Source organism: Tetrao urogallus (genome assembly GCF_951394365.1).
Source record: "Tetrao urogallus genome assembly, chromosome: 1".
NCBI classification, from domain to species: domain Eukaryota; kingdom Metazoa; phylum Chordata; class Aves; order Galliformes; family Phasianidae; genus Tetrao; species Tetrao urogallus.
Window position 1 is genome coordinate 3,228,143 of NC_136813.1, and position 26,376 is coordinate 3,254,518.

Here is a 26,376-nt window from a genome sequence, read left to right on the forward strand (position 1 = left end):
ACTGCAAGAAGCCACTGGCATGTGGCCATGGGGCTAATTCAGCAGCTGAGGGCTGTGGGATACCCATGCAGCTGGGGGAGAACCTTTGCCTCCCAGATGTGGAAGATGAGCCGAACACCATCAGGGAGCTCACTGGACTCTGACCTTGAGGGCTCCAATCCCACCACCCCTTCCAGCGAAGATGACTATCTCTGACCTCCCATCCTTCCTCTCCACCCCAACTACACCTGGACCTCAAAGAATTCCAGAGGACAACGCTGCTCTCAAACAATGACTTGAGCAAAAAGACTCTGGCAGGAGGTTTGCCTGAACCCAATGGCTGGCATCACAAAGGCTCTGGGAAGAGGATTTGTGTGTGTGTGTGTGTGTGTGTGGCTTGGTTTGGTTTGGTTTGTGTTGTGTTTTTTTTTTTTTAAGTGACGAGACAACAGTTGGGATTCTAATGCCTTTTGGTGAGCTTATGGACACTTAAGGTTTGAAGACAAGTAGCAAAGACCCAATCCATCCTGGAGAAGTGTCCAATGAACACAGCAGGGCTTGTTTTTTGATGTTAAAAAAGTATACACTGTGTTCTCAAGGACAGAAAGAGAAAGCAGGCTGGGAGGGGCACATTTTAACTAGGAACCAGAATAAACAAACCACTGATTGAACATGTTAGAACATTAAAGTGCTGTCTGTGCAATGCTGGAAATATTTAACAAACAAATTTTAAAGTTTTGTTTCTTCTTCTATTTATTTTTTAAAATATTAAAAAGAAAGAAATCTTGCATTTTGTGCCGATATGTGGACAATGCCTTGGGGCTGAGGGCGACCTGAAGGACAATCCCTCACCAAGGATTCCCCTGGAAACATGACTGCCAGCATCTAAGGCACATCTGTCCCAATTAAGAGCCTAGCTGGAAGTGAAGCGTGGAAGATGAGTTACCTCCTTTTGCCTCATGTTCAGACAAATTAACCCTGTGAGGATCTTTTCCACAAGCTTCAATATGGACATGGGGGTTTTAGAGTTCCCACTCTTGGAAGACTATGGCCAAGCCCATGTGCAGAAAGGATTCTGACCTTAACAGGGACTTGGACATCAACATTGGAAACAGCTAATGATTAGCTAATTATTTTGTTGTGCTTTTGTGTGTGTCACTGTATAAAATGGTTCTCTACCAACCCCAGCTGGAGCCTGAACCACTCAGAGGCAGGGCAGGCCCTTGGTCTCAGTGGGCTTTTCTCTGTCTTTGGTTGACCATACTCATCTGCTGGGTGCTTGTCTCATCTTCCACCCAGCAGCATGCAGTGTGGAGCAGCTGGACCAGAGATGGGACCTGCCAGCAGAAAGGAGGCTAACCCACACTGTGTGTGTGAGAACAGAGGGGAAGGAGCATGGAGTGCCTTTCCAAAGTCCAGGCTTCAAAGGATCAGGTGCCTGGGCACATGGTATTGGGAGATAGGAGAAGTGTCCACCAAGATCTGATGCTGTTGTCACTAATGCTGAGTGGCTACCAGTAAATGTGGGAGAACTCTCTTGGTCCTGTGCATTGGGCTGAGCTCAGCTGCACGCATAGGAGTCAATACTGTATGGTACCCTGTGTTGTTGGAGCTCAGCTGGGCTCGGTTCCTCAACACCATGGCACTGATTGTTAAAACACAAGGACAAAAGCATGTGGCTGGGATACAGCAGCGTGAGCAAACGCAGTGCTGCATAGAGACATTCACCACTGGACAGAGCTGCCATGAGATCCCCTTCCTTCACCCTCTCCTTGCCTGTGGCACTTTGTTGATGGGATCATGGTAACACCAGCTAAGGCTGCACTGGGAGCCCTGTCTCCCCAACAACCATCTCCAATGCTCCTCCTCCCTCCCTAGCTGCCATGATTTGTCTGGCCCTGGGATCCCACTCACTCCTAGACAAGCTTTCATCATCCTTACCACCACTACCACAACTTTCTTGAGTTTCCTGCCATCTTTGCCTCTCCCCACAAGCTCAGTACAAATCGTAGAAATGTTTTTCAGAGCTGTCCTGGGGAGCTCTCCCCCTCAGAACTTGTCCCCTCATTCACAGCTCTGTTGGCCTCCCATACATCCTACCATTTTGGGGGTGCTGGGACTCTGTGTGTGTTTGTGCCTGTGTGTCATATGTATTAGCATCTGCTGGCCTCTTTGTATTTACATCGAACAATGTAACATGCAAAAACATATGTCCAAGTGAAATACTCTAATTAAAAGGCATAAAGTGGCTTGTGGGAGGCTGTTCTGCACTGTGTGGTTGTGGTACCTCCAGGGGTGGAAGAGTGGGATCAGAGCTCTCCTTCATTAGGGAAAGGACTTCTCTTTGTGTAGTGGGACTCCTGGTGAGAGTATCCAGTGATGGGGAGCATGTCGTCAGTGTGTCTTGGCATTTAAGGACATCACTTAATGGTAGTGATGGGCTGACGATTGGACATGATCATCTTGAAGGTCTTTTCCAACCTTTCTGATTGTATGATTCTATGATAAGTGAAATCTCTTTGGGCAAAACCCCCTGGAGCCTTGGGATTTTCCACTGTTCATCCTCTAAGACGAGGCCTGGATCCTCCACAAAAGCAACTTTTGAGCTGAATCTCTGGATATAGGAAGTGCTGGGTCAAGAGAACAAGAGGTAATGACCTTAAGTTGCACCAGGAGAACTTCAAGTTGGTATTAGGAAAAATATCAGAGCAGTAATGCACTGGCACAGGCTGCCCAGAGTGGTGGTAGAGTCACCATCCTTGGAGATGTTAAAAACTACGGAGATGTGAAACTGAGGGACATGGATAGTGGGCATGGTGGGCGTGGGTTGGGGTTGGACTTGGTGATCTTAGAGATCTTTTCCAACCATAATGATTCTATGATTGTATGAAAAGTTTCTGTGCAGAATTCAGACCACCAGCCACATGCTTAATGGCGTTACCAGGACGTGCTAGCTGGGAAACAACAAAAATAGCTGTGTAGCTGAGACACAACACAGCTCAGGATGACTGTTATGCGTCAGCCTGGGACACACTGAGGAGACGACAACAGTCGAGGGACCACAGCTTGTCCCAACCACATCCTTCACCTGGAGCACCCCGTGGAGCACACCACCACCCAGTCCAAACACTTTCAGCTCTCATTTTTCTGCTCGTGCATCTGCACCTGGGTGGTACCTACAAAAGCTGTGAACCAGTACGGGTGCAGAGTACGAGGAGGGGATTTAACGCCATCATTAGCATCCTCTCCATGCTCTATAGATCTGGAGCTGTTCTATAGCAATCCTTCAGCTCTCTTCAGAGGAAGCTAGTGTCTTTTTGCATTTCTAGCCTCCAAAATACTCGAGAATTTCAAACTTGGAAAGGTTCAGCACTTCTCAGCAGTATTAAGTTTGAAACCTCGCACTTCCCTTTCACATTCCACTTGTGATATAGGTTTATTCAGCAAAAACATTCTGCTGAATAAGGAGGCTTATATATGAAAAGATGCCTGTGGTCTGATTCTGGTGAAGATTACTATGTTCTTCCCCTTTCCTTGACTGCTGGAATAAGAACAAAAGAGGTTAGGAGAGCCAAAATTTATTTAAAGCTGCACTTGCAATTTACAAAATAATAATAATTGTTAAAAAGTGTTCTTATTAACTGTTCAAGTACAAATTTATGGCTTAAACTTGGGAGATGCTCAGCTCTCCTTTGCAGAGCACAGTACAGTTTTCCTTCCCCATGCACCAGAAGCCACCGGGAGAAATGAAAACTGAAATAAATCCCAGGATACAGAACAGGTATAAAGATCTTCCACAGGGGAAAAGAAGACAGGACATTTGGTGGAACCAGTTCACATGCAACAAATGAAGAAAAGTGTTGTGATCTTGGTCGTAGTCCTGGTAATTACTTGGCCAAGGCACCAAAACTGCTTTTGCATTCTTGGGGAGTACTCCCTCAATGAAAGTCAGGGTGAGGAGGCTGTCCCATTTGGACTAATGGAAGGATTAGAGGAAGGAAAAGAAAAACCTGCCTGCCTGTATTAAGGAATGTTACAGACCCTGCTGAACCATCCACCAGCACTTGACCATCATGGTGGGGCTGGTGTGATCTTGGGCTGGAGAAGACTCATGAGGAGAAAGGGGCTATGGGGACTGGGGAAACATGGACAGCCAAAGATAAGGAGGACCAGAGGGTGCTCAGATTGATTACCCTCTGACATGCCAAAGGTCTCAATGGGAAATGGTGGCTACTACACGGGTACTGCTAGAGAGGTTTAACCACTGTGGCGCACAGCTCACAGCTGCAACCCCATGTGTGCTCCCCTTCATCCTTGGGATCCCTGCCAGGCATGAAATGAAGAGGAAAGCAGGGAGAGAACTCAGTGCTCATCTCTATCAGGACCGTGATGACAAATGGCTCCTTCTTCATAGAAGCTCATTGGCCCCTCTTGGCAGGCTGGATTTGCACTGCAGGAAGAGTCAGCAAGTGATGCTCCGATCTCTGGATCTCAGCGAGATGGCAGCTCTGCATCCTCCCTGCCCACATCAGGCTATGACGGTTGGCATGTTGCTAAGCTCTGGAAAAGAGGACACACAATAAGCTACCGAAATACTGAAATACTGACAGCTTGGTCCTAAATGCTTGGGTCGTTTTTCTAGGGCTTGGAGATTCATGATGCTTCAGGTCCCCTCCAACCCTGGCCATTCTGTGATTCTGTGATTCTGTCTGCTTCTTTGGTTCAGAAACCTGGAGCATGGAAGCATCTCAGAGTGCTCAGGGATGTGGTGGATGCCCTGCCCCTGGAGGCTTTCAAGGTGAGGCTGGATCGGGCTCTGGGCAAACTGATCTAGCTGTGCATGTCCCTGTTCATTGCAGGGAAGTTGGAGTAAATGACCTTTAAAGGTCCCTTCCAACTCTGAGGATTCCATGATCTCCAAAACATATTATTAATGCATATTATAGAATATAGCATCTAATGTATATTAGGTGTTTGCAGACAGTGATAAGATGCATCTTGAACTCCTTTCTCGTTGTATAAATCCATCTCTTAAATACCTCAAGCTCCGTCCCTGACTAGGTTGGTGGCCCCACTGGGCTCAGTCCTGTCCGAGCACCATCACCAACCCATTGGTTACGCTCCACCTCCCCAAGCAGAATCCAACTCTCGCCCCTCCTCACCCACTCACCTGTCCTGAATTTGTTGTAGGTGCCACTCTCCAGCATCGGGTCACCTTCATGGGCACAGCAGGAGAAGCTCCGCTCTCGCCACCTGCAAGGGACAAAGTGCCTGGGTCAGCTCCCTGTAGCCCTGGTCACCTTATTCTCTTTTGTTAGGGCTGGAATTGCCCAGTTATTTGGGGATTTGCTCAGGCCTTTAGTGAGAAGGGAACCTTGTGATGCTTAAGTATCCACACTTCACGAGCAATAGCATTTTGAGGTCAACTTTGTGACTAAGTCCTGTTTCCTAGGAAAGATTTAAGGGATTACAGTCCTTATTTTGCAGCCACTGGTTCCTAAGCAGACAAAGACATTTAAAATTTGTGAGTTCAGTGGACTCATGAACCTGATAAACTGGATCACACAGGTCCCCCAGGCACAGCTGATGGCCCCGTGCTCCCAGAAGCACTGGGAAAACCCTTGTTGCAATGGCAGCCCAGCAGGGCCTTCTTGGATGGATCAGAACCATCTGCAAAGTCCTGGGAAATACAAAGACAACATGGAGAAGCACATGGAAGGGAGCCTGGAGGAGATGGGGATGGGAAGATCTAGAGATGGCAATAATGTATTGCATGGGTGTGGTCATTTCAAGCCATCTGCTGCAACCTGCAGCCTTGGAAGCAAAGTGAAAGATGCTACAGCAAGACTTGGGTCAGGACTGCAGAAAGCAGAGCAGGGTGAGTGGTTTCTGATCCAACCATGATGCATCCAGCACCCTGATCCAAGTTTCCCCAATAACGATAGATAATGTCATGGGCAGCACAAAAGCAAAGAAAACACAGTGCTGGGCACACTCAGGTGTTCTCAGCTGGGAGGATGGATTTCCTCATTGACTTTGACACATGTAGACAGAGAACTACTACTATGGGGGGCACAAATATTAACACTGAGAGCTTTCCACCTCATGTCTGAAGTCATAATATCTAAAATCCTAATCTAAACAGTAAGAATAGAAGAATCAATTCCTTTTCCAGTCCATCAGCTTTGATAACTTATTTCTGTTTCTACTCTAAGCCCACCACGTCTATATTGAATCCTTCAGGAAGATGAAGCTTGGGTTGCCAAAAGGAAAGAAAAACAGGAAAGCAAGCAGGAGAGGTTTTTGGAGATTTTCAGGGCACTTTTTTGCTTGTTTGTTTTTTAATAATTCTTGACGAAGAGCAGTTTTAACCCTTCAGGACACCATAAGCATCCCTCCATTCCTCTGCCAAAGGTAACAAATCAGGTTAGAAGGCGGTGGAACCAGGAGTTGGACACAGTGATCCTCATGGGTCCCTTCCAACTCGGGATATTCTGTGATTCTGTGAACTCAGTAGTTACCAGTGCAGAGCAAAGATGAGTGAGATGAGAAGCACTGAGATCAGGTCTGTCAGGATCCACATGATGTTGTACTGCCGTGGTGTCTGGAAGAGAATGACAGAGGATATGTTGAACACCACGGATACTGAAGCATGCAAAAAAGCTACTCAAGCTCCTTATTAGTGCTTGGCCTTGTCAATCCCTGGTGTGCATGTGAAGTGATATCCTTCAGGTGTTTAAAGCATTCGGAAGCATTTGGAAGTGGTCACCTGCCATTGGGTGCAAATGCCAAGCCATCATCCTTTGTAAAAATTGATCCACTGGGTGTCCAAGGAGACTGGATTGCATTGCAGTGAATAGAGCAGGGATTCCTTGTTTGTCCCTACAACATTAATATCAATTGATGGCATCTGTTCCTCCCCCACAAAACTGTCCTTGAGTGAATACCACCGAGGGGCTGGGGGTGGCTCCTTCTTTAAGCCTAGGATTTGCCCTCATGAGGACAGACTGAACCTCACCCACCTTCAGAAGGGGTGAAAATGATTTAGTTTTCTGGATGAGAGATGGTAGTGTTTTAAAACCCACTTCAAGAGTGTGAAACTAGTTATTCCAAGTGGTATGATGCAGGGACTCTGTGGTGAGAACATGGCACTCCTCAGCCCTACAGATCGTCAGAGGCAGAGTAGAGGATGGAAAAGCAACATGAAAAGCTCATCCCAGCAAGGAGGGGTGGCCTCTATGCTTTTTTCCCTTTGGCTTGTGACATCTGACCAAGTTTGAAAAGGAATGCAGGAGTTCCTGGTCATTAGGAACTCCTGAGTGCAGTAAGATTCCTTAGAATCTCAGAAATTGAAATTGTCACACAATAACCACATGTGCCCTCAAAGCCCCCTTCCTTTGTCTTTACATAAGTCTCACTAGGACTTTCTTTCCTTCACAGACACTAAGTCCTACCAACCAGAGTGCTTTTCTAAGGGCCATGGAAAAACAGGAGTTGAGAATGATGGTAGCTGCAGTGGCTCAAAGGAACCGGACTTATGTCCATGAATGAATTGGCCCTTGATCTCTAAAGGTAATCATTAGCATCCTACCCCCATTTTGTACCTCAGGAACAAGGGAGGACTACTGCTTACCATGAGGAAGAGTGGCTGGCTGAGGTTCTTCAGCATGTGGACAGCATTCGTGGTCACAGAATGTGCCCCGGAGCACCAGGCCAGGGAGAAGAGCCAGGGCTCATTGATCACATAGAAATTGGTGGTGATGTTTGCCTCAGCGTATTTCCTTTAAAAGACCAAGAGGCAATTGCCTTCATTAAGAAAAGCAAGGAGGTTAGTACTTCCTTTGGGCTGAATCAAGGAGAAATGGCAAATCTGTATAGGAAATATTTGCTTTAGGACCTAAATAAGGAATAAACAGGAAGCCCAACCAGCCAATTTGAAAACAATTAACTAATACAGAGTATCTGGTCTGCTGCAGGCAAATGTAACTCATGTCTGAAAGAGTAAAAATTTATTTATCCCTCTGGCATATGAATCAGTCATAACTGATATAGAATGACTTGGGTTGGGAGGGACCTTAAAGCCCATTCAGTTCCAACCCCCTGCCATGGACAGGGACACATCCCACAGACTGGGTTGACCAAAGCCCCATCCAACCTGGTCTTGAACACTTCCAGGGATGGGGATTTTAAATTCTGCTGTTTCCTAGGTTTTTAAATTCTGTGAAAAGAAAACATGAATATTATTAATATCGAAAGGGTTCAATTTTTTCTTTCAATTACTTTTAATTAGATGTCAGTATTTTCATAAGTAGGACAAAAAGTCCTATTTACAAAAGGAGAGTTGGACAAGTCAGATATTTAGTGTGGGCTTTTAAGGCTTGGTTTTAATGGAATAGAAGAGAATGGAGACTTCTGCAATAAATATGCAGCCTTCCTTTGCACAAATTACACTCCTAGTGTATCACAAGCAGCAGAGCACTGTAGCTATGGTGACAAGAAATTAAGGCTCCAAAACACCATCTGTGAAAGGGTGATGGTTTCTGACCACAGCATCATGCCTTGAAGGTCTTTACCAACCTTGGTGATTCTGTGATTCACTCAGGTGTTTGTGGAGGCCATATGAGGTTTAATAGTTGTTTGTTCTTCATGGTTCAGTGTTAGAGATGCTGGGGATGGCATGTGTAAAAGGACAGCAAATCAGAAGATACTTTGTTCTACCCAGAAGATTCCCCAGATCCTTGGAGGTGTTCAAGAAACATGTAGATGAGTATTTAGGGACATGCTTCAGTGGGCAATATTGGTGATGGGGTACAGCTGGACTAGATAATCTTAGAGGTCTTTTCCAATCTTAATGATCCTATGATTTTATGACTTTGATTGATTAAATACGGACTTGGACTTAGGTAGGGAGGGGTCTGGGGTTCAGTTATGCCACCTCTTGGCCACAGTCAGGGTCGGCAGTGGCAGTGAATTAAAGCCCTTAACTTCCAAAATGCAATAGGGATGGCTGCTTACTCCCAAGGAGTACTTTCTAAAATGCTATCGATCCCAGAGTTGGTCACTGGAGGGAGACATTGCGATACACACGAAGCAAACGTTCTCTAGTCAGCACGCAGACTGCTCTTGGAGCTGAAACTTCAACTTACCGAATATCTTCACTGGACATTTCGGTGTAGGCCAGGTTGAGTTTGACAATATTGTCCATCAACAGGTCTTCAACCGGGGCCTTATTGCCCATGGTCTGCTGGAAGCCAGGAGCAACAGACTGAACAAAGGACCTCATGTCATTCTCCAGCCACAGGACCTGCAAACAAGAAGAGGACCTTGTGAATTCACAGTGAACTAACTAGTAATTGCCATGCTCTTCGCTCAAATCTGGTAAAGATAAGGGCTTGAGGGGCTTAACCCAGCCTGTCAAATTACATATTTCTTGCAATGATCAAAGAACATTCATTTGCAGGGTTTAAACTTGCTTCTTGACAAAAGTCATTTTCATCAAGAAATCGGTCTTCAGTGTTCCTTCTTATCAACTGGAAATCACTGAACGTTTCCCATTGCCCTAACAAAAGTTGCAGTGTTTGAAATGAATGAAAAAGCAGCTTTGTTAAATGGGAAAGGCAACAGAATGTATTCTCTTATCTCTTTTTTCCAGCAGGGGAGCAGACACGGATCAGCTTAACTCTCTGGAAATAAGTGGATACATAACCTGGTCCACATGGATTTGGCATGTATCCTAAGCAAAGTGTTGCCTGGGGAAGGAGGAAGGCAATGAATGCTTCCAGCTGCTTTAACTTAAACCAGGAGCTTCTATGCAATATATAATATAAGTATGGGTGGCAGAGAGTCGACTGTCAATTATCACAATGATGAAAGAGCTCAGTGTTGACCCCAATGTCCCAATTCAGTGAGCAATAGAATGGGATATGAAGATTGGCCACCCTACCAGGTGGGGTCTGATCCCCGACTCGTTGAGGATGACTTCCAGGGTTCTGTTGATCCATGAATTCCTGTAAGGATGTTTCTCTGGAGGACGGTAGAGATCAAATATCACAAGTTTATTCTGACTGTCTGCGAGGCGTAAGAAATTACTTAGCTTGTAAATTGACTGATTCATTGCCTGGTTTTGATCTGCCCTTGACAGGGAGCCCATGCATGAAAAAGGTTTGTCCTAGAAACAAGCAGATAGAAAAAGGAAATCAATCAGTCCATTGCATGTGGGAGTCTGCTGCATGCAAACAGGTCATAGCTCTGTGGAGGAAAAAGTTTGTCATCAGTCCTCAACAGAGCAGGATATTCGATTTTATTTAGCCCTTCTACCTGGGAAACAAGGAAAACTAATCTAGGCTGTAATGGCACTGCTCCTGGGACCTGAACTGTCTAGTTCTCATGTAGCCCTACTGTGCTTCTCTGCCCCACCACGTTAGCTGCATCACACACAACACCTTGCACAACTGTGTTAGGTCAATGGTTAGACTCGATGACCTGATGTTCTTCTCCAACCTAAATTGTCTATGATTCTATGATTCTAAGTAGCTGATATCTTCTTTCTCCAGCATGTCAGTTCTGCTGCTGCCATGATAAAAAGCCACAAAAAAAAAAACAAAAAAAAACCCACGCCAAATATAACAAGTCTCCAAAGCCTAAAAGCCAACTGTACAAAACAAGAAGACCCTATAGCTTAAGGATCTCTACTGACTCTGTTCTGGCTCAACCAGAAATTTCCCTCCTAATATTCATCCTAATAAGTAGTAGCCAGCTGGTTTATCTTCTACAACAAATTGATGATTGTCCTTTACAGTGCTTACCTTTAGGAACCATGTTCCAGCATTCAACTCCTTCAGTGCATCCCAGGAGAACAAGGCTGCATTTTGAGCAGTGGCATTGGGATAGACCTCTTTGATGTTGGTTGTCCTACTCAAGGTGCTGTCATGCATGAGAAAAGGAACACCATCGTAGCTGTTGGAGAGCAAGAATTCAGGTCACTTGAGTGCAGTTCACTTAGGGCACAAGCAGTGTCATGCTAGGTGAGAAGAAGTACGTGGGCCACCACAAACATAGCTGTGTGACCTCCCTCAGTACAGAGAGTAAGATAGAAAAGAAGTATGACACTCAAAACACCAACCAATATTGCTGGCTGACCCTGGGGACTTGGTTTCATCAGGGACAGAGCAGAGATGGTGTATTTATGCCTGCCAGCCCCTAAAAAGGTGGACACAATATGAGGTGAAAGGCACATTTTGCAGATGCCAGAGTGTTCTGGTATTTTCTAGGACAGATAAAACCCTCACAGAAGTCTGTAAGCCAGACTAGGGTAAAAACTGCCTTTATATGCTGCAAAATGTTTAGAGTATGGAGATGATCATAGAATCACAGAATCATGGAATCATAGAATGACTTGGGTAGGAAGGGACCTCAAGGATCACGAATCTCCAACCCCCCAGCTGCAGGCAGGGCCAGCAGCATCCACATTTAATACTAGGCCAGGCTGCCCAGGGCCCTATTCAACCTGGCATTGAGCAGCTACAGGGATGCACGGGACATCCACAGCCTCTCTGGGCAGCCTGTAATAGTGATGAGGTAATATGTTGACCACGGCCATGATGGCAATGTGTTGAGTTTTGGTCTAGATGATCTTAGTGGTCTTTTCCAACCTTAATAATTCTATAATTCTATTTTTTAATCAGTAGCTACAACTTACTGACTTGCCCAAGAGTAACCATGCCCCACAGTTTTTGTCACCATATGTCAGCTGAGGGACCCTACCAGTAAAACCACGTTGCCTGGAACTACACAGCTCTAAATGCTCTTAGAAGAAGCATGAGCTTTGTGGGCTGTAATGTTGTCCGCTTACCTAATGGTGACATCTGTTTCAAGACCATCTGCACCATGTTCAATTGTCTTCTGAAATGACATCTCAGTGTTTTCTGGGGCCAGCTGAGGAAAGAAATGACCCATAAGCAAAATGGTTTTAGATACACTCTGGAGAACTCTTCAAATACATTCTGTCTCCTTGTCACTCTTCTGTTTTCTACTAAGGGATCACCATTTTCTTGATAAAGTCTCCTGTTTCCTTGGCTCTCAAACTTTGTCCCTCAAGAGCAGTGCTGTTAGCAGAACTACAGAGTGATCCCTGTGGCATGCAATTCCAAACTGAAATACCTCCCCTCCCATCCTCCACTGATTTCTCCAGGGGAAAAAAAAAAAAAAAAAAAAAAAAAAAAAGAGAGAAAAAAAAAGAAAAAAAAAGAGGAAGAAGAAAATGATGACAAAGGTAGCAATACAGAAGATGAAGAGATGTATAACTACTCCTCCACACCTACCATTGGTGCTCCGCGGTGTCCGATGAGGGCTGGCTTTGGTCCAAGTGTCCCCACCTCTCTGATGCAAGGAGAGTACATCCCCAGAGGTATCAAGAAAAGAAAGAGAAGGATAGCCAGGTATGGACCAACAATTATCACCTGAACAACTGAAAGAATTCGAAGGAGGAAGGCTAGAGTTAATCCATTTGGTAACATATGGGTTCACTTTGCAGCTTGATTTCATACAGCCCTCCAGCTAAGTAAAATTGTTGGGCTTTATCTCAACACTTTTTAATATCTCGTCTTTCCCCACATTTTCACCGCCTCTCCAAACAGTAAAATCCAGGAGAACAAACTGGTCAAAGAAGGTTTGGGGCTGTTTAGATTAGGACTGAGGTTTTGTGCTGCAATTACATCACACTATGCCTTCAGGCAAGAAACAGCCTTAAACTCTTTTTCTTTAGATGTGGTGCAATGCTGCTACCCCCAGCTATAAAGAAATGGTCCTCAACAGAAGGATGCTATTTTTTTCTTACTCAGATAAGAACAAGTAACATTTTAAAGTTTAATTGCCAGTGAAAAAAATGAGGAGGAACCTTTCTCCATTCCCTTAAGTTGAATGCATTCAGAGTTCATTCACCTTGTTGTCAGTGGCTTCTTCCGTGTGACACAGACTCCTGCAGACCCTGGTTGCATGGGCATTGGTTCTCAGAAACCTGTTAACTCATCACCTACAGTCTTCCCTGGTGTCTGTTGACATGTGACTTAAGAGTGACCCTTCTCTCAAAGATAGAAACTGTTCCTCTGGGAAGTGAACACCTATGATCATTATTTATCTGGTTGGGTACCACCATCTCTCTGCACACTCCAGTGGCTGTTCCCACCAGCACATTTTGTCTGAGGTCAGTGGGTTTTGTTACAAATTAGATATATGAAGAAACAGGGTCAGATAAGAGTGCCCAGTGCCAGAGCCAGGCTCTTCTGCAGTTGTTCCTGTCTCCTGGCCCTGCCCTTAATCACACTTCTCTGGAGCTCTCTTTTGAATAACATCAGGTAAGGAAAACAAATTTCCTTACCAATCAATCAGGAAGTTCTTTCCCCTATTTCACTGGCTTCTCCTAAGATTCTCTAGTCTGGATCAACTTTCTGAGACATGAAGCTGAGCACAGCAAGCAAAGGTCAGGCATTGCTTGCTTTCTCCTGCAGGTGATTGACCAAATTTCCATGCATGCCTCAGAACAAGGGGATTTCTGCTTAGCTCTTTATCCTCAAGACTGGCAGCTTCCTAGATAGAGACCAAAACTCTGCAAGTCAGTATGTAAATCATGGAATCATAGAATCATGAAGGTTGGAAGAGACCACTAAGATCACCAATTCCAATTGTCAGCCCATCACCACCATGACCACTAAACCGTGTCCCTAAGTGTCACATCTACCCTTTTCTCAGTAATGTATCTGGACAGACAGACAGGACAGTGCATTACCCAAGTTCAAGCCCTACAAATTTCCCCGAAATACTCAAAAACTAAAAGTCAACTCCAACTGGAGTGTGGATATGGGAGTAAAGGCTCCTTCACATTTGTTTTCCCTCACTGACGTGCATCTTCTGTCATACAGGGAGCAGGAAGCAGAGTTACTATACCTTTCTTATCTGCTCTGATGGCGTGCAGAGCCATGGGCCAGGAGAGGAGGACCATGATGGTTATTGCTCCTATGTGGAGATAGGGGGCTGTGATCTGGCAAGGAGAGAAAAGGATTTTATATAAAGGGTCAAGCAGAAATATAGGTGGAAAAAAGCCCCAGCATGACTGTACCTTCCCACGTGATTCCTCTCCTCTACTACACCTGGGTTGAATCCACAAATCACCCCAAAATTCAGGGAAGAAAGGTATGCCCCCATCCAGGCTGGTGCCCAGAGTGCTCCTCACTTTACTGTGCAGCTCTTTTCTATTCAGCTGAAAGGTACAGGGCTGTCCTCGCCCATGAGGCTTGGCAGGCAGTCACCTTCACCATCATGCCATAATTCATTAACATCTTCCAGAGTGCAGCCATTTTAATCCAGTCTAATTCAACCCAACCCTACTCAGGTAACAGCCATCTCCAATGCAACTAAGTCTTTGAAATAATGGCAACAACTCTGAATTTCCTAAGCCTTTCCTATTGCTCTGCCTATGCCTGATTCTCTAAGAATGAAAGGCTGAAGGAAGTAGAAGTCATTGAGAGATTTTCTGTGTGTGATGCTGTCTGCTTTGGACACTTGATACTTCCTTCAATGAGAAGCAGGATTCAGTTGTGTAAACAAAGGCGTCATCTGAGACTTCCAGGATATCTGAGATAGTAACACAGGGCTAAAGGACATGACATAGGATCTAGAAGAGATGCATGTCCCTTGGGAACAGCAGCAGGAGGCCAAATGAAGCATCTCAAAGGGTCTGAGCACCTAAAATAAACAACACCTGTGGGGAACCCCATGGCTCTCCTGTCCCCTTCTCCTCCTCCCCTGGAGTCTGTGCACAGGAGAAGCTAACATTTTCTAATCACCTTTGCTACTACCTTAGCCTAGGCTTACCAAATTGTAGAGTTCCACAAGGACTATGAGAAACTGAAATAAATGTGGGGCTACCAGCTGTTTCCTCTTGCAGTCCCTTTGCATTGCTGTCCTAATGTTCACAGACAATAAGTAAAGTGGGAGAGAGGTGATACATCCGAGTAACATCTTCAAGGCAGCTCTGTAGTCAAATGCTATAACATCCTCCCTCCTGGGACATGGGGGGACCCAGATGCTACAACACTAAGCAGCAGTGGAGCAGATCTTGCCTCCACCTTCAGATCTGCTGAGAGTTGTGACCATGCACTCTGACCTCCTGCATCCCACAGGTTGTCCCACCTTGCACAAGCATTCCCCACCTACTCCCTAAGAACCTCAGTGCTTTGTCCTCAGCAGATGAAGCTCTTCTGATTCACTATGACTTCCCAAAACATGTTATATAAAACAGATAGCTCAAAACCAAACTTCAGGTCTTAGCTTCCTTTCTTCCAGTAGGAAATAACAACTTATTAAGTCATAATAAAGGTTTGTGCAAACCTGAATAGGCTGCCAGGAAAACCCCCATGAAAAACATTCACTATATGGAATTTTCTATGGATTACCAAAAAATACTTACTGAAATTAGTTGTTTTGTTTTGTTTTGTTTTGTCTTAAACAGTCTCCAAGTCCCTCTTACCTGGAATGACAGGCGGACTGTTTTCCACTGATCTCCCCAGAGTACAGACAATATGAAGATGGCTGTGATAGAGAAACCCAGGACAAGAAAAGTCCCAATCTAGGGAGACAAAGAGAACATGAAGACGCTTGAGTATTTCAGCATAGGACATACAATTAATTTCCCTGTCAGACCTATTTAAGCAGTTCAGACTCAGTAATTTTGGGATGTATGAGTTTGAGTACATCAGTTAGGAAATATCTGGTGGGACTAAAACCAAACTGATTGTGCTATAAATTGGATTTTCTCTATGACAAGATTGATTTTAAGAGTTTGGTACCCAACCTGAGTCAGCCCTCAAGATTCCCTCTAAAATGAATAGAGAAAGAGGGGAATTTCCAGAGGTGGTCTCTTTCCACTAGCTTTATAATGACAGACATCTCTTTGTGAGCTGGCGTATATAGGTGCTATATGATCCAACATTAAATCCTTTACCTGTAGCTGGCTGAACTCACAAGTGATGAATTGACACACTGTCACATTTTTTTTTATGCTGAGTTGCTTTGCAATGGGCTTCTGCAACTGCAAACGCTTCAGAGATGAGTATTCATTTCTTAACTGAAAGGAGTTCAGTTAAGAATTCTGTTCTTTGACTACTTGCCCAGTTTGGTACCAAAGCAGTTACGATTGTTTGCTCTTCTTGGCACATCATCTATCTGCTGGGCTCTACATAATAGTTGGACCAAGACCCAAACCACACTTCAGGAAGATCCTACACGTCAACATCTTAACGATCCGTCCCCAGTCTCTTCCACTCAAGGATACCATCCCAATGTTTTCCACAGATTGCTCTCTCTAGTTCTTCAGAAAGCCCATTTTCAACAGCTTATTTCCATTACTAAAACGAAGAAGCAGGATCAAGTATCTTCCCATTCAAATATTTATTTCCACTGCATAATTTGTCATCATGTAACATTCTTCCCTAAACTGCATGGCTAGGGGCTCCTTTTTGAAATGTCTCGCTTAACTTTCAAGAATTTCTTAAGAAAGGTGACTTTTATCCCTGATTAGGGAGGTGGTGGAGTAACCATCCCTGGAGGTTTTAAAAAAAAAGGCAGATGTCACATTGAATGACATTGTGGGCATGGTGGTGATGGGTTGATGGTTGGACTAGATTATCTTAATGGTCTTTCCAACCTTAACAATTCTGTGATTCTGTGGTTATGTACAATTTTGTAGCAACAGATTCCTGAGGGTTTACTTCTGTACCTTCAGAACTCCAGGTGACGTTTCCAGAACTTCTCAAAGACAAAAAGGATGCCTGGGAAAAGACACATTTCTGCTCTACAGAGAAAGCAGCTACTGCCTGCAGAGGCTTATACCGTGATCCTCAGCAAACTCCTTCTTTGTCTTTATGCTACCACATGTGAGCACGTCAAATATAGACATCCTCACCTGAATGAGTCACTGCAGGCTCCTTTTATAGTCAGCAAGGAAAAAAAGGTGGTTTAGGTGTGATTCATCTCATCTTAATTTAGATACCTGTGACCAGCTGGATGATTTGCGTCTTCAGACAGTTCGTTTCCCTCATCCAAAGGGAACCTGGGGTGATCAGCTCAGGTGGAAACATCATTCTCATGGATATCTAAAGCCTCTTGAAATTAACCTCTTCCCTCCCTTCCGTCTCTCCCATAATCTAAGTAGTTTTGCACGAAGAGTACACCACAGGTTTGATGTTTAAAACACGGATAAGGGTTACCAGAAAGCCCTGACTTTACTCACCTTGTGACTCCAGTGCAAGTATAGCTGCTGCCCTTCTGCAAGCAAACACATTGCTAGGACCTGGAAAATCAAGAAGGTATAGTTGGCATCCTGGCATAGGATGATAAAGTGTGTTTAGTGAGGCAGTCCTGGAATGATTTTTGCTTTACAAAGTCATTTTATGCCTTGCTGCACAACGGTGAGGATGTTAGCAGGACAGCTGTGTGCTGAGAAATGTTTATTGCCATAGTAAATATGCTCCTGAAATGACCAAGCACACGACAAAGCTGCCCTGTAGGATCAACATCTTCACTGAGCTCTTTGGTGCACACGCTTTGTGAATATAAACTCTGCCAGAGAGGATATAGCCAGAGCCAGCATCCATGACATGAACCTTGCCTGCTTTTTATGTATCTGTTGTCATTTAGGGACACATCACCCATGGGGGATACAGCTCAAGGAATAATTAATGTATCAAAATAAATAAACAAATGAATTAAAATACAGAGCAGAGTGCAAAGTAGAATACATATTGATAGCAATTACAAGAAATGCAAACAGGCACATCTCACAACATGGACATCTACCACTGGAGATTCAAAACCTCTACTTCGTATTGGGTTAATTTCTAATCATCAGCTGCAGCCCTATGGCTGGCATGTTCCTTTTCCTGGTGGAAAGGTTCACTTGTGGCACAGTGCAAACCCCAGTCAGGACAGGGGACAACACACAAGGCCTGGAACACTGAGTAAAGGGTGAGAAAAACCAGCAAATGGCTTTGCTGGAAACTTTCTTCTGTGCTCAGATAGCTGAGTGGCTGTAGCACTCTCCCCAGCAACTGTAAGGGACAGTTTGGGGAGCAGCATCACCAGATGTTGATGTCAGTGATGGAGATGTTGAAAAGCACCATTCCCAGTACCATCCCTGCATCACTGACCTTACTAAATCCAAAGAGATGACATCAGTGGTTCTTCCCTTGTCCACTGAAGCAGTTATGCCAACATAAAAAGAAGAAAGGTTGGCCAGGCAGGACCTGCCCTTCTTGAAGCCATGTTGGTTATCCCATATCACCTCCTTCTCTTCCACGTGCCTTAGCACAGCTTCCAGGAAGATCTGCTCTATGATCTTCCCCAGCACTTAGGCAAGGCTGAAAGGTTGGTAGTTCCCTAGGTCTGTTCTGAAACCCAACTACAAAAGAATGTAATCTCTTCCTGACCCACCTACAAATACACTCTTTTTCCAGGATGATGCTGATCTGAAGTGAGATAAGCACAGCAGAGAATACAGATCAGCTTTTAAGTACTTCTTGACATGTTAGACTCCTTTAATTTAATCCTACACCCAGTACATGATGGGTAACCGTGGGAACAGTTTGGAGGGAATTGAATTACTGTTGAAGATCTTAAGCCAGCCCCATTTAAATAATCCACTTCAGAAAAATGAAGAAAAAAGACACTTTTAAAATCTTGTCTTTTCTGCAAGCAGTGTTGTAAAGACTTGATCCAAGGCAAATGTGCATCCACTTATTTCACAGGGTGTGCTCAACCAGACTCTCCCCTGCTGTTGCAGTATAACCTTCCTACTAATGATGCAGCACATCCAGGGATGCCATTGGAGGAAGAGCTCATTTTTATGAATGGAATCAATAGTTCGTTATCAATTTTCAAGAAGAATAATTACCAATCAGAGGGTGAAGAAGGAACTCCTGTAGTTGCACCACTGGGTACTGTAGGAGAACACATCTTAATTGGTTGGTGAGCAGATGTGATGTGGACAAGATCCATCTTCTGTGTGTGCTGGCACAGTCAGCTTGAGCTTTCTTTGCTCTCCATGCACCCCTGAAGCTTAACATCCCAAGCTTCATCCCCAAAAGCTATCTCAGGACCCATCCTATGTGTTGTTCCAAAGGGACCAGCTGCCTCTAACAATGTTTCACGCCTTTGCTGCAGAAGTGGAACTTCCTTGGGCAAAAGGACAACCAACACAAGCAGGTATCCCACCTTCAAACTGTTTCCATGCATATCCTGGGATTGTCTAATGTAAGTTCATGGACATGCTAGTGTTGGTGACTGATATATGTCTGATTATTACTATGAAGGTTAAAGCCCAGGTTCCTCTTGCCAGCCCTGTCAGCTCTCTCAGTCTTACATCCAATACTTCCAATCTTCCTATCTTCAGTAAGAAGTGTGGAAATGTCTCCTTCCACTAAGGTCAGCATCCCTGCCCATGGCAGGAGGGTTACAGCTACATCCCTTCTAACTCAAGCCATTTTGTGATTCTATGATCTACCAGCCAACTGGTAACTTGGGCATGCTTCCCTAATGCAAGAGAGTTGGATTCACTGTAATGGGGCTCACATCTCTGTCTTCCTTTTTTCTGACTGGAGAGCTGCCCACAAAGTTATGATGAAAAATGATGGACAGTAGTCTCCTCATCCCACCTCTCTGAACTTCAGTGCCATGGACAGTTTTGAGTCTTCTTTTTTAGCCTACAAATGCAGAGGCTACAGCATTTCTGAAGCACTTTACTTAATACAGTCACAAATGACTTTCCCAAACCCTTGGAATGAACACGGTTGAACTACAGAAAGGAAAATATTATCTGTTGGTGTTCAAAAGATTGAACAACAAAAGATTTTTCCTCTCCACTGAACCTGGATTGTCCTGCAGCTAGACCCCTCAGCTTAACATTTTAGCTTTAATAGGAATGAGAAAATTGTCTGGGGGAGCAGTAACAATTACATTAATTGAAACTGATCGTCTGAAGAAAATTACACTGATGTATGCAGGCAGAAAGTGTTTTTGCAGTCACTGCTTTATTGTGCAGTGCTTTGTTCAGCAGCTGGTGGGCTGAAGAATGTTTGCTTCGGTGGTTCCCAATGAGGACATGGAAGCAGGCCTGCAGGTTCTGGTTGGATGCCATTGTTAAGGAAAAGGATACAGTGCCCACAGGTTAAAAAAAAAACAAGCCATTACTGGTTGCTGGAAATTCTCTCAACTCCAACAATGCCAGCAGTGTGCTCAGTTTTTTGATCTGATGTGAAGCATCAGTATAAGGAATGTAAGGATATAAGGAAAAAAGTTATGTACAGTTAGGGTAATGAAGAATTGGCACAGGCTGCCCAGAGAGGCAGTGGATGCCCCATGTAGGTCAGGCTGGATGGGGCTCTGAGCACCTGATGGAGCTGTGTACTTGTGCCTTGCAGAGGAGTTGGACTAGATTGTTATAAAGATCCCTTCCAAAACAAAAGATGAATCTATGATTACAAGGAAACATTGTTTGGGTGAAGACTTCAAGTCCAACAGGTATGGAGATGGTCTCTATCCAGAACTGCACAGCCAGAACATGAGAGCAGCACCCACAACAGTAATAGTATTTAGGTGTAGAAGGGCTTCATGGTATTTATGAGTTTTTGGGGCTGGAGGGTTCATCACAGGCTACACTGGAAGGCTAAATGCTGTGACAGGGAGGATCATATGGTGATGAAGGTGTGTTTCCAGGCTGAGGCATTCTCTGAAATAAGTCCCATTAGAATAAGCATTGGTGAGTCAGACTGTTGCCATTCTCCTCCACATCCCTATCCCTTGTCATAGAATCACAGTATGACAGAACAGTTTGGATTGGAAGCAATCCTAAAGCCCACTCAGTTCCAACCACTGATATTTGCAAATACATCCCATATGTCAGGCTGCCCAGGGCTCCATCTAACCTGGCCTTGAGCCTTACCAGGTCTGTGCCTCACCACCCTGTGAATGAAGAATTTCTTCCTCATATCTAAGCTAAAATTTTGCACATTTTGAGATCGCAGCAACATGGATGGCAGTGTTGAGCACTATTTGTGCTCCTCTTTTTTCAGGATCTAGTCCAATTTAGATCACAGCCCTGATGGCACGGGACCTTGTGTCTCCCAACACCCACTGCTCATCATAGTTGAGTGCTGCATGTCAAATTACATGATTGACATAATGATACAAGCAAGCAGGGCAAGTGCCTTTAGAAATACCTAGTGCTTTTGGGTGAGTGACTTCATGGTGAGGAAGAGGGAATGGAATCTGACTGCAGGGGCTGTCTCAAGAGCAGAGGCACCTCTGAAATGTTTCTCTTGTAGAACTTGTTTGGTGATAGCCCCCAAACTCCAAGCTTCACCCTCTCTAGGAAGGCAGACCCTGTTAGTCTCATCAGACAGAACCAAGATTCTGGGAGGATCTATTTACACAGTGGGACCAAGACAGAATCAAACCCCATAGGACACCAATTTCTCTCATGTTTACAACTACATTTCTGGCTTTACTTCATCCACTGCCTTCCCTGATAGCTTGCAGTCATCACCTCCATGCTGCCAAGGACAAGAAACTCCTCTAAAACAGTCTGGGCACTTGCTGGTGTTTGGATGCTGACAAAGTACAAATACGAGTTTGGAGCTGATCCAGCCAGATCCACTGGAAATGGTGATAAAAGTCAGTGGTTTTGGTCACAGCAGTGAGTCAAAGCCATCAACCCAGCCTGGATTCATGACATCCCAAAATGGAAGCAAATGTGAGATTGAGCATGGACTCCAGTTCTTGGAATTGAAGTGATTTCTTTGCCTGGAGCTCTGCATACAGAAGATTGGAACACAGAGGTCGATCTATGCTTATTTTGGGTTCTCTTTGAGGAAAACAACAGGGAAAAAGTTTGAGCAGGTAGCACTGTTGGGAAATGCTTGCCCTTGTTAAGAAACCAAAGGAAGCAGCAGATCAGAAGTCCAGAAAAAATCTAATGAGATTTGGAAAAATGAAGGACTCAGGGACATTACCTCTCTTGGCACACAGTTCAGGAGTGCTTTCTCACCATGTCTGTAGTCTCTGCCTGGAGACAAACTCTCCAGCAAAGCAGAGGGAATCATAGCAACTCCAGTGATGATATTTCTCTTCTACTAATGAGAGCTTCTGTTCAGGGTTAGAGGAATAACCCTGTTCTTACATTACCATCACAGTGTAACTCGGATCTCAATACTTCCCTGCTGTCAAAGCAACAAACTTCAGCTCCCGCTAAGGAGAGATGAAACGCATTCACCAAAGGGGAGTCATTGAAAGAATGCATCAAACCTACAACTATCTCAGAGACCTCTTCACTGAAAATGCTTTTCCATGGTTGGAAATGAGGAGAAAGTACCAGAAATGCTCTCTGTGTTCCCAGTCCTCCCCATGTATCCAATCCCAGTGATGGGTGAACTTTGGTCTGACGCATCAAAGCCAACCTTATATTTACTTTGTAGGCCCGTAATTCACTCTTGCAAGGAGCTTTACTCACCAAAAGCAGCGTGATGTACATGAACAGGATTGCAGCCACTATCAGGAGAACCAGAGACCAGAGGAACCAGAAGCCTAGGTTCCCATAGTTATACCTAAAAAGGAATAAAATCTCATAACAGCATTTGTGTTACATTAGCACAGGGGCTGCAGGGAAACAATAGTTGGAGGAGAAGGTGTCAGAACACTGGAGGAGCTGCAGAGGCGTTTCCCAAGAAGAGACAGGGAAGCTTTACTTCCTACCCAAAGGCTCAATAAGAGTCAATGACATAATTACACCTTTCCTCCCTCTGATATTAGAGCTATCTGGATGGCATCTAATTTTAGGTGTTTATGTAACTGTTGCCTACACGGTTCAGAAGGAAAGGATTTGCATAAGGACTCGCTGACTATTCCTCTGTTTCAAGATGGGGGGCATGCAATTCTGTTTGCTCTGAGATAGCTGGTACAATGCTTCTGCTGCTAGCCACTACATCTCTTTACTCCTGGCAGTACTGTTCAATTTCACATAATCACAGGATCATTTGAGTTGGAAGGGACCTCTAAAGGCCATCTGGTCAACTTCCCTGCAGTGAGCAGGGACACCCACAGCCCCATCAGTGCTCAGAACCCACCCAGCCTGACCTTGGGTGCCTCTAGGGATGAAGCATCACCACATTCTCTGTGCCAGTGACTCATTACCATTGTCATAAATTTTTTTTCCCTCATACTCAATCTAAATCTCCTCACTTTTATTTTGAAACCATTTCCCCTATCAATTTGAATGCTGAACTTCAAGGAGTCTTCAAGGGGACTTCAAGGAGTCAAATGTTTGGCTCGTGACTGAAGTGGAAAAGAAGGAAAATACAGTACTTACCAGTCAAAGTTATTGTAGTCATTTTTTGCTTCACCCCACATGTACAGGAAGACCAGAGAAAAGCAGAAAGCTCCAACAAGCAATGGGAAAAACACACATTCCCGCTAGAAAGGCAAAAGAAGGACATTTAGTCAGAGCCTTGTTTACTCCAAAACAATCAGAGAAAACAGCAGTTACTTTTAGGCTGTCCTTAAACATGTGGCTTAATGCTGAACCTCCCTCACATATAAATTCCCTTTAAGTACTGGAAGGCCACAAGGAGATCACTCCAGACAGAGCATTCTTTTTTCCAGGCTAAACAAGCCCAGCTCCCTCAGCCTTTCTTCATAGGAGAGATGCTCCAGCCATCTGAGCATATCCAAGGCCTCCTCTGGACCCTCTCCAAGAGAGCTGAGGCTGCTCAGCCTGTGAAGAGACAAGGCTCAGAGGGATCTGGTCAATCTGTGTAAGCACCTGAACGGAGGGTCTCCAAAGGCATGATGTGGGAGCGCTGTCACTGCAGCCAGCCCTACCCCAAATAGACCCAGAGGTGACTTCAACCTCAGCCATTCCATGATTCTGTAATATTGACGTGGAGGGGATTTCTTATCTTGCTCCCTGGGAGCAGAAGGATCTCCTCAAAGGAGAGGCAGTGGGCATAGCCCCGAGCTGCCAGAGCTCAGGGAATGTTGGAAGCAGCCACTCTCAGACACTGGGTTTAGATATTGGGTTAAGCCAACGTCTAAGTTGTAAAGATCATTAGGGCATGTCTGATTTGAAAGTCAAATGCTCTCCATGCTCAGAGGGCTCAGACCACCAAGGGGATGCTCAAGAAGCATCTGGACAAAATTCTCAGATGTATGGCCTGTTTTTCGGGTGATCCCATGTGCAGCCAGGATTTGGACTCAATTACCCTTATGGGTCCCTTCTAAATTGGCATTTTCTATGTTTCTATGATTTACAGCTCCATCAGGTGCTCAGAGCTCCAGACAGCCTGACCTTGAGTGTCCCCAGGGATAGGGCACCCACCACTTCTCTGGGCAACCTGTGCCAGTGCTTCACTACCCATAAAAACCATACCATAAAAACACTTTTTTCTTACATCCAATCTAAATCTCCTCTCTTTTAGTTTGAAATTATTTCCCCTTGTCTTTTCACAACAGACTCGGCTAAAGGGTCTGTCACTATCTTTCTTATGGCCCCCATTCATTGGCTCCTCATTTGGTGCCAGGCCATTCCCTGCTGCCATGTTTGCTCGCTGCACGGCGGCACAGACAAACTGAGCAACACATCAAGATCTCAAAGCCAAAATCCAGAGCACTGATAGACCTCATTTGGACTGGGCAACCTTTGACATGTGACATCAATCGCTTGTCAGCTTGGGCTGACCTGTTTCAGTATGGAAGTCAATGTCTGTGCTGATTTTGGGCAAATTTACCGTCTTGCAGCAGCATTTCCCAGGCTCGGTCCTTCTGCGCTGGTACCGCTTCCATCGGCAGCTGTAGAACCCGGCCAGGCAGGAGATAAAGGGCTGGTGCTCATATCTCTGCAGCAAGTGCCGACGCACCACCTTCAGCTTCCCAAATTTGATCTTCTTGAGGCTGGTGGAACTGGCCTCCATCTGAATAGCCTTATCTCATCTTCTTCCTGAAATGAGATCCCAAGACTTATGGCACGACTGTGGTTGTCCTCTCCTTTCCTTAAAGTTGTAGAATCATAGAATGGCTTGGATTGGAAGGGACCTTGAAGAACATCTAGTTCCAACCCCTGCTGCAGGCAGGGTTGCCAAGCACATCAGGCCCCAGATCAGGCTGCCCAAGGCCCCATCCAGCCTGGCTTTCTTATGGGGTGAGCTTTCCATATCAGAATTTTTCCCAAGAGGATGCCAAGACTGCCATGAAAGTATGCTATGGACATCCCACCTAATGTTATATCCTTAATAGAGATGCTTAAAATTAAAGCATGGTTGTTGCAAGCCCCCCCAGCAGTCAGTGGCAAGCAGTGGATGCTACTGGTTATAACTCCAGCACTCTGCATCACCTCTAAGGGAACCTCTGCCTCCTTTAGACTACGCAGGGTGCTCTGGGAAAGGAAATTGTTAACTTAAGCTCTCCATGCAGCTTCCCAAATCATGTCAGATGAACCTGAGCCTCAACTTAGCCATGGGAACCAGCTCAGAAGCACCATGACCTGTCTGCAACCCCCTACCAGTTTAACTAGCTCAAGCAGGAAAGGGACTAAAGCCCTCCCAGTTCACAGCTCTGTTATCCTGGAAAAACTGCAGCTCTGTACAGACTGATCCCTTATGGAAAAATTATTTCCTGGCTGAAATAGCTTTCCTGGCAGAGTGTTTCATGGCTAGGAAGAATAGCTGTAAATTTGCACACCTGAGAGATCTGTTCAGTGTCAGGATTTTAAACAAAGATTTTGGTGGTAAACTGTGAGTGATGTAGTCACCAGGAGAGCAAATAACAAAGGGGTTTGTGCCAGAAAAGAGCAATTTGACCAGCAGGACACTATCAGGAACATGAAGAAAGATTTAGAAAAATATACTTGTGTGCTGTCTTACAAACAAGCACCATCATCCATCACATCTTTGGAGTATGAAAATGCCCTGAGGTGCTCTTCTGCTACACTAAAGAGTGTTTTGTTGCCCCCAGAAAACCTATAATCAGTTTGCAGAAGCCATAAATAATACGGAAAGACAAGATGCAACTTAACATTGATCTATCTAATTGATCTTAACATTATCTACTCGGCTCTTGTGAGGCCCCATCTGGAGTACTGTGTCCAGGTGTGGAGCCCTCAGTACAAGAAAGACATAGAGATTTTGGAAAGGGTCCAGAGGAGGGCGACTAAGATGATCAGGGGGCTGGAGCACCTCCCCTATGAGGACAGGCTGAGGGAGTTGGGCTTGTTCAGCCTGGAGAAGAGAAGGCTGCGGGGTGACCTCATTGCAGCCTATCAGTACCTGAAGGGAACCTACACCCAGGAGGGGAGTCAACTCT

At 44.9% G+C, this 26,376-nt stretch overlaps 1 protein-coding gene across 1 annotated transcript; it reads right to left on the reverse strand.

The window, feature by feature from the left end:
- Nucleotides 1-4,507: 4,507 nt before the first annotated feature.
- Nucleotides 4,508-24,989, reverse strand: GDPD4 (glycerophosphodiester phosphodiesterase domain containing 4; the record flags this gene model as incomplete). Its single annotated transcript, XM_079544788.1, has 15 exons — nt 4,508-4,539; nt 5,150-5,232; nt 6,501-6,583; nt 7,613-7,760; nt 9,126-9,283; nt 9,923-10,147; nt 10,785-10,935; nt 11,831-11,913; nt 12,300-12,445; nt 13,921-14,014; nt 15,503-15,601; nt 17,264-17,323; nt 22,535-22,628; nt 23,390-23,493; nt 24,807-24,989. The coding sequence occupies 15 exons, from the start codon at nt 24,987-24,989 to the stop codon at nt 4,508-4,510; spliced, it is 1,743 nt and encodes a 580-aa protein (XP_079400914.1).
- Nucleotides 24,990-26,376: the final 1,387 nt, after the last annotated feature.